Raw genomic sequence first — 8,981 nt, 5'->3', positions numbered from 1 at the left:
AGAGCTTCGGCTCTCATTTTTAATATCATCAATCTCGGAGGAAAATATATCTGAGAGCTAGAAAGAAAGAGTGAGGTTTCACAGACAGGATATAAGAAAATAGTCTGTGAAGAAAATAGAGATTGTGAGCGATATTGTAGTGAGGTGAAATATCAAAAGAGGGTTATTTCTTTTGAGTATTGTAGTGGTCTTTGTAGTATTTTACTCGGGCCTACAAAGTGTAAATTCCTTACTATAGTGATATCAGTTGCTCCTCTCGGGGTCGTGGTTTTTCCCTTATTCAGAAGGGTTTTCCACGTAAAAATCTTGGTGTCATTGTTACTCTTTTATTCTTGTTAATTACCGTATCTCGGTGCTACATTATTATTCCGCTTTTATTACCGTGAATATTATTTTGGTAGGGGGTTTATTCCCAACAGTCCAAACTAAAATGTTACCATTATCAAAGCCAAAATTTAGAAACTACTACAAAGAAAATTGAAAAGGTAAAAGCAATACAACATCCATATAGGTAGCTAATAATGGATGCATTCGACTCCATGAAGGAATTCATGCATCTTCTTTATTTATATATATGCTAAATTTGTCCATGATAGAAAGTGTCATTTGTTCATGACGATAAAATCTCAGCCTAACGGAAAGTGATTCCATCAACACAAAGCCATTGACCCACGAATATGGCATCACAGTTAATATTTGGGTTCAAAGCACCAAATTCTACTGCAGTGAGCTTGAATTTCTCAGCTACGTCAAAACAAGTATCACCTATTTCTGCTCCATAGGTCGAGTTGCAGACTAGAGTAGCATTACTCTTTCCCGTAACTGCAATATTACGAAAAAAAGAAAAAATAATTTAGGGCAACAACCAAAAGAAAAACTACTAATCGAAATAAATCACATTTAATTAATATAACAGGTTTAAGCTATATACATTATCAGTGTAAATAAATTTCACTAAGGAGGTTTAATTACTTGTAGATATGGGCATAATATAAAGAAGTGTTTACACTAACGATGTATATTATTTAATCTCTGAAATAGGTGATTGGAAGTCAAAATAGTGGTTTTCCTTTCAAAAAACACAAGCAGATGTAGCTTATTAGCCACAAGTTCAGTGTATCCAATATTCTCGACGTCAAACATGGATATATATGTAAAGAATTACTCAAGTTTAACAGCTAATATATTCTAAATTAACCTATAATTTAAAAGTATAATAAGTTTAGTGTTAAGAACTTTAAAGAATGAAATTAAATTCAAACTTTGGGTCCGCCTCGGTTAAGAAATTGCAATTTAAAGCATGCAAACTTACTGTCAATTTTTCTACTTTCAACATCAAATGCAATAAGAAGAAAAGAAAGAAATAGGGCCAAGTAAAACTTCTTTGCTGCGTCGTTACTGAGACCAGCCATAATTGAAATTTGATCAGCTTGAATATGTGCTTAATTTCTACAAAAGCTATAACTTTTCTTTCTAGTCTTTTAATGGAGAGTAGTGCATGTTATAAAAGGTTAATGAATATATATATAGAGGTTAGAAAAACATATTGGAAAGACCAAAATGTGAACTAGAGATCAAAATTATTGTTGCAGCAATAAGGCCGGCATAGCTAATTAATTGCTTATGATTAGAGTCTCGAGAGTTAAGAAGTCAAGTAGGGGCAGATGTTTTTTTTTATCATAAGCTTGTGATATAGTTTTTGACATAGCAAATAGGCGAAAATAATTCTTAATTGTTGGTACAAAAAAAAAGTAGCTGATTCAGTAGAGTGGGCTTGTTTACCCTCAAAATCGGATAACAATTGAATTTGTTAGTGATTTTAAGAATACGTGGATTAATTTGACACAAAGCGCTAAATTGAATTGTAATTAAAGTGAACAATGATAAAATAAATTCAAACAGTGCGACTTGAACAGTTATAGCCTTGAAAAATGAGTCTCACTTGAACTGGATGCAATTCAAAAGATATTAGAAGAACAATAGCTTATAGAAAGAAAATAATATTATATTGATTTGAGATGCGTGTAACAATGTATTTTACAAATAATCATACCCCCTTTATATAGTAGGGGTGCCCTACTTTAGGTATGTTGGCCAAGAACAGGTGAAGTTTTGAAGAATGACAAATGAACTCAGTCATGGACCAAATCCATCATGTGAAGCACAGTCATGATCAATCTATACCTGCGAGATGCACGTGAAGGAGATGAGTCTCACTGATCAAGCAGCAATATCTCCTGATCTGATCGAAAAGGTTGCATATTGGATAAGGGGGGAAAGTCTCCTTATGTGAAGAGAACACAATACGGATAAAAGATAATGTTGGAGTTTGTGTTGTTCAAGGACTCAACTTCGATGGAAGATCAGCAATTGAGTCTCAATCAAACTCTAATTACTAACTCATTAAATAACAGTGATTGTTCTCTTTTACAGGCATTGCACATACACAAAAGTTAAACTAAATTGAAAGCAAATGAGCAAGGTAATTTTGCAAGCAATTTATGTGAGATTTGAGTGTGAACTCCTGAAGCTACTTGAACGAGATAGAAGAACCAGTTCTATTGTGTTTTTTCTTATTCTAGTTCAATTGTAGTAGATGGTTTAAAGTTGTACCTTTTCAGCTTTCATAGAAGCAATTGTATTAGGTACTTTGAGAGTTCAAGTTTTAGGCTAACTTGAAGTTGTCACAACAGTTGAGGCTGTGTGCCACAACGGGATTAAAGTTAATCCTTAGGTTTACAAAGAGTTTTGTAAATGTTATTTTGGCTCAGTAATTTAGTGAAGTGTTGGGGAAAATAGTACTGAGTAGTAGGTCGTGGTTTTTTCACCTTTTGAGCCGGGTGTTATCCACGTAAAAATCTCTATGTTCTTTATTTTATGTACTTTTAATTCCGCAAACAGTAGTAGTTAGAACACCTAGAAGAACATGATTCTTCTAGATCGAAAATTGGGTATCACACAAATCACCCCCCCCCCTCCCCCCTCTTGTGTGGTATTGATGCTTAAAATATCAATTAGTATCAGAGCAGGTTATCCTTGAAGAGGCTAACACCTTAGAAAAAGATCAACATGAGTGCACCACCTGGGAACTAGGAAGGGCAATCCACTGCTAGGCCTCCACTTTTCAATGGTCAGTGCTATTTTTGGTGGAAGAACATGATGATAGATCACATCATAGGAGAAGACTATGAGCTCTGGGACATAGTCACTGATGGTCCTCTAACAACTACAAAGAAGAATGTTGAAGGAGTGGATGTGCCTAAGACAAGGCTGACTGCACCGCTGAAGACCTGAAAAAGTGGGAGAAAAATGCCAAGGCCAAGACCTAATTAATGTAGTTGCTCGTGACTTATGAGACCCCAATGTCGGGCTTGTGTATCTATTCTGCATTGGTCATTTAGACTTACATTATGAGATTTCTTGTTAATTAACTAATGGCTAAAAAAATGACTTTTATAGAATAATGGTTTGATTTAGGAATTGTGTCGGTTGACCTAGTTTTACGATAGGCGCCATCACGACCGTGTCAGCTTTAGGGTCGTGACACCTATAGTTACGTTTTAGATGGTTAAAGTGTTTTGTGGTGTTATCAAAGATTCAGGGGCGGATCTACATGCTGATTTTGGGTGCTCAAGCGCCCATTATCTTTGACAAGATTTAGTAAATTTGTATAGGTAATTATAAAAATATTTAGATAAATATTAATTGAGCACCCATAACTAAACTCTTTTTTCCTCTTTTTTAAAATTTTTTATCAGTGAGCATCCACGACTTTAAAATCCTGGATCCGCCACTGCAAAGATTAGACATACAATAAGGGTTCGTCGATCTGTTTTTCTGTATGAGAAAAAGATAATTTTAATAATGACCATATAAAAATTATGCAGTTTTCCTTATTCTAATATTGTATTGCATAGGCAAGTAGATTCAGGATTTCTCTTTGTTTGAAAAAACAACAAGAAAACAAGGAAAGCTACAAAAAGGAAAAGAGGAAAAAGTGATCACACCCGTTTTTTTCTTAAAACATGACAAAAAGGAGCATAATGTTGAAAAGGTCTTTTTAAAGTGGAGTACGTTGCATTATGGGAGAAATATTTCTTGATTTGATCTTATAACAGAGGGATCAATCTTCTATATTTTTGTAGCTCGCGTTGCTTGTAATCCTTGTATTTATGAATGATATTTTGCAAGTGCTATTCTTTAATTGGCATAGTTCCGACTGTGTTCTTGCGATTAAATGAGAGGGATCATGATATGTACTTCAGAAGTGTAGACTAGTTATTGAACCGATTTTGTGACATATATTTTGTTCTCATTTTCTTAATGCAAATTACAAGCCCTTGTCTTTGATGTTGCGTGTGATTTTCTTATCTAAAAATTTAAGTTGTTGAACGAGATGTCACATATTTTAATATGGTAGCAGAACAAGTAGAAGTCATAGGTTTGAATCTCACTATCACCGGTGTAAGCAGGATTTTTCGTAAGCGAGTCTACATTTTAATAAGTGAGCAAATGAATAATTCACCATAATGACAAGGGTGCCTTTTTTATATCTATATTCAACTTGTTTTAGTTGCAGATATATATATATCAGTAAAAAATTCGGCAAAACGATTTCACGTGATACCGCTTGGGGCTATGTGTATCCGGCCATGCAGCCATTATCAAAAAAGAATTTGCACGATTTTGACCCATTAAAAAAGGCATTAAGCCCCCATGTGAAGGGGCGTGTAGGGAGGAGTTGCTCTGATGGTAAGCAACCTCCACTTCCAACCAAGAGGTTGTGAGTTCGAGTCACCCCAAGAGCAAGGTAGGGAGTTCTTGGAGGGAAGGATGTCGAGGGTCTATTTCGAAACAGCCTCTCTACCCCAGGGTAGGGGTAAAATCTGCGTACACACTACCCTCCCCAGACCCCAGTAGTTGGATTATACTGGGTTGTTGTTGTTGTTATGAAGGGGCGTGTTAAAGACCTATATAATTAATTAAGTAAATAAAAAGTGTGTTCTTTCTGATAATTCAAACTTTTAAATGAGATGGTCATACTTTCAACTGTACTGTTATACTTAAATATTACATTTAGTTGATTTTAATTATTAATGATTAACAAAGAAAATACTCCAAATAAACTTGAAGTATCTAATAATGGAAGATAGCAGAGACACCGTGAAAGAGTTTTTGGACCTATAAGGTTTAGACCAAAGTTGTTGGATTCGGTCGAACCCATAATCGAAGGCTTAGCTCCGCCCCTATTTCCAGTAACGGCTGCATTAAGCAAATTAAGTGTTTGTATGTGATAGTTACCGAAACAACTAAAATATGGTACATAAACAAGAAATAGTTTTGCCCCCGAGATTGTGGCAAGTGGTCAATGAAGTGAGTTTAGAATCATAAAGTCTCATGTTCATATTCTAATGGAAACAAAAATATTAGATGATTTTTTTCCATCTAAAAAATAACAGATACCTTATAAAATTAGTTGAGGGCTAACCTAGACACCATTATTATAATAAAGAAAAGGAATAGTTTTAAAGGTGAAGCAAAGCTCATGCCTCTTGTAATAAGTGCGTCCGTTTTATTAATTGGGAAAATTTGAGAGATCTCCCCTCGTTTGTAAGACTGACCTCCCCTCGCGTTTGCAATAGTACAGTGACCTTCCTTATTTTAACTTATGTCTAACAACTATTTTATTTTATTTGTTATTATTGGGAAAAAAAGAAAAACATATCTGGACTGATTGCCCTCCCTAAGATTATGCTCTTTGATTATTAATATTTTATCAATATCTCCTTTAAGAAGTTTATTAGAAATAGTAAAACGGAATACGCTATTACAAGGGACCAGAGTGGTTTTTATCTTTCAGAAATTGCAATTTAATACATGCAAACTTGCTGCCAATTATCATTATTCCCTGCTGTCCAACGATTCTTAACCATAATACTTTCATCTCTTGATTATACTTCACGTCGCTTCCCTTAAGTATTACGATATTTACTTTGTCGTACAAGCTTCTTGATGGCTCGATTTCGGCAGTAACCGAGATACTTGTTGTTATGACGCCTTATGGGTACGACCTAGGCTTAGTCGACCCTTATTATTCCTTTTAGCGCTAATTCACTTGTGGTCAAATTTTGAACCATACAAAAACCTCGGAGACTAGTGGCCAAATTTCGGCGGTGATAAAACGTTTGGTGATTTCTTCTTATTTTTTAAAGTTTTAGTGCTCAAAGTTACCTGGTACATGCATGTATTTGTATTAAGAAATTTAATAAATATCTATAAATATTTAACTGTGAAACTAGTTATTAGTGTAAAAATTTATAAATTTCAAATCTTGAATGCCCCTCAACTATATTACATCTGGCTAGTTAATAACAAAAAGATGTGCCGCAACTCAATGGTTAAAGTTACTGTGGTTCACGCAGACCTCTACTAAATTGGTATATTATTGTTTAGGATTTTGACTAACAGAATCCGCTGTAGCACTGGCAATTCCAATTGATTTGTAGGAATCCGGGTTCAAATCCCGGCATCGGACTTTTTTCGTAAAAACTATATTTTTAATAGAAAATACCCCTTTAACCGCTCCTTTTAGTTTGTGCAGTAAATTATGTCTATACGTGATGAGCTACTTCCTCTAAAAAGTTTACTACAACTTATAAAGTAACATACTTTGTACAATTTCCCAATTAAACTAAACCTGATTTAACAATAAAGATTAATTCCTGAAAAATATAATGTGAACCTCAAATTCATGAACGGATACAAATTTGTGTACTTGCTCGAAATTGATGTTAATAGTGGTGTATGTTACCTTACCCTTATTAACAACATTTCACTATAAGAGATACGTTGTCCAAACTAAAATGTTACCATTATCAAAGCCAAAATTTAGAAACTACTACAAAGAAAATTGAAAAGGTAAAAGCTATACAACATCCATATAGGTAGCTAATAATGGATGCATTCGACTCCATGAAAGAATTCATGCATCTTCTTTATTTATATATATGCTAAATTTGTCCATGATAGAAAGTGTCATTTGTTCATGACGATAAAATCTCAGCCTAACCGAAAGTGATTCCATCAACACAAAGCCATTGACCCACGAATATGGCATCACAGTTAATATTTGGGTTCAAAGCACCAAATTCTACTGCAGTGAGCTTGAATTTCTCAGCTACGTCAAAACAAGTATCTCCTATTTCTGCTCCATAGGTCGAGTTGCAGACTAGAGTAGCATTACTCTTTCCAGTAACTGCAATATTACGAAAAAAAGAAAAAGTAATTTAGGGCAACAACCAAAAGAAAAACTACTACTCGAAATAAATCACATTTAAATAATATAACAGGTTTAAGCTATATACATTATCAGTGTAAATAAATTAAAAATTATCGAGTCACCTTTATCTATATATTGTAGCAGATAATCTGTATTATCTTCAAGATTATAAATTCCACTAAGGAGGTTTAATTACTTGTAGATATGGGCATAATATAAAAAAGTGTTTACACTAACGATGTATATTATTTAATCTCTGAAATAGGTGATTGGAAGTCAAAATAGTGGTTTTCCTTTCAAAAACACAAGCAGATGTAACTTATTAGCCACAAGTTCAGTGTATCCAATATTCTCGACGTCAAATATGGATATATATGTAAAGAATTACTCAAAGTTTTAACAGCTAATATATTCTAAATTAACCTATAATTTAAAAGTATAATAAGTTTAGTGTTAAGAACTTTAAAGAATGAAATTAAATTCAAACTTTGGGTCGCCTCGATTAAGAAATTGCAATTTAAAGCATGCAAACTTACTGTCAATTTTTCTACTTTCAACATCAAATGCAATAAGAAGAAAAGAAAGAAATAGGGCCAAGTAAAACTTCTTTGCTGCGTCGTTACTGAGACCAGCCATAATTGAAATTTGATCAGCTTGAATATGTGCTTAATTTCTACAAAAGCTATAACTTTTCTTTCTAGTCTTTTAATAGAGAGTAGTGCATGTTATAAAAGGTTAATGAATATATATATAGAGGTTAGAAAAACATATTGGAAAGACCAAAACGTGAACTAGAGATCAAAATTATTGTTGCAGCAATAAGGCCGGCATAGCTAATTAATTGCTTATGATTAGAGTCTCGAGAGTTAAGAAGTCAAGTAGGGGCAGATGTTTTTTTTTTTTTTTATCATAAGCTTGTGATATAGTTTTTGACATAGCAAATAGGCGAAAATAATTCTTAATTGTTGGTACAAAAAAAAGTAGTTGATTCAGTAGAGTGGGCTTGTTTACCCTCAAAATCGGATAACAATTGAATTTGTTAGTGATTTTAAGAATACGTGGATTAATTTGACACAAAGCGCTAAATTGAATTGTAGTTAAAGTGAACAATGATAAAATAAATTCAAATAGTGCGACTTGAATAGTTATAGCCTTGAAAAATGAGTCTCACTTGAACTGGATGCAATTCAAACAATATTAGAAGAACAATAACTTACAGAAAGAAAATAATATTATGTTGATTTGAGATGCGTGTAACAATGTGTTTTACAAATAATCAGACCCCCTTTATATAGTAGGGGTGCCCTACTTTAGGTATGTTGGCCAAGAACAGGTGAAGTTTTGAAGAATGACAAATGAACTCAGTCATGGACCAAATCCATCATGTGAAGCACAGTCATGATCAACCTATACATGTGAGATGCACGTGAAGGAGATAAGTCCCACTGATCAAGCAACAATATCTCCTGATCTGATCGAAAAGGTTGCATATTGGATAAGGGGAGAAAGTTTCCTTATGTGAAGAGAACACAATCCGGATAAAAGATAGTGTTGGAGTTTGTGTTGTTCAAGGACTCAACTTCGATGGAAGATCAGCAATTGAGTCTCAATCAAACTCTAATTACTAACTCATTAAATAACAATGATTGTTCTCTTTTACAGGCATTGCACATACACAGAAGTTAAACTAAATTGAAAGCAA

The 8,981-nt window shown here is 33.8% G+C and overlaps 1 protein-coding gene across 1 annotated transcript; it reads right to left on the bottom strand.

Moving 5' to 3' along the window:
* Positions 1-631: 631 nt before the first annotated feature.
* LOC138870371 (secreted LysM effector Lys2-like) lies at positions 632-7,915 on the bottom strand. Its single transcript, XM_070148169.1, has 3 exons — positions 7,816-7,915; positions 7,070-7,255; positions 632-822 (listed from the first exon to the last, which is right to left on the bottom strand). Exons 1-3 carry the CDS (start codon positions 7,913-7,915, stop codon positions 632-634), a joined length of 477 nt encoding a protein of 158 aa, XP_070004270.1.
* Positions 7,916-8,981: the final 1,066 nt, after the last annotated feature.

Source organism: Nicotiana sylvestris, chromosome 6 (assembly GCF_000393655.2).
Source record: "Nicotiana sylvestris chromosome 6, ASM39365v2, whole genome shotgun sequence".
In the NCBI taxonomy this organism is placed as follows: domain Eukaryota; kingdom Viridiplantae; phylum Streptophyta; class Magnoliopsida; order Solanales; family Solanaceae; genus Nicotiana; species Nicotiana sylvestris.
Note: the sequence above shows the minus strand (reverse complement) of the source record. Positions and strands in the feature narration are given on the sequence as shown.

What these genes read in the sequence shown, in the direction of transcription:
- LOC138870371 (XM_070148169.1), bottom strand. Translation starts at nt 7,915, where the DNA reads ATGGCTGGTCTCAGTAACGACGCAGCAAAGAAGTTTTACTTGGCCCTA. An exon ending in TGAAAGTAGAAAAATTGACA is followed by an intron (nt 7,256 to 7,815) that starts GTAAGTTTGCAT and finishes GTAATATTGCAG; the next exon opens with TTACTGGAAAGAGTAATGCT. An exon ending in TGTTGATGGAATCACTTTCG is followed by an intron (nt 823 to 7,069) that starts GTTAGGCTGAGA and finishes GTAATATTGCAG; the next exon opens with TTACGGGAAAGAGTAATGCT.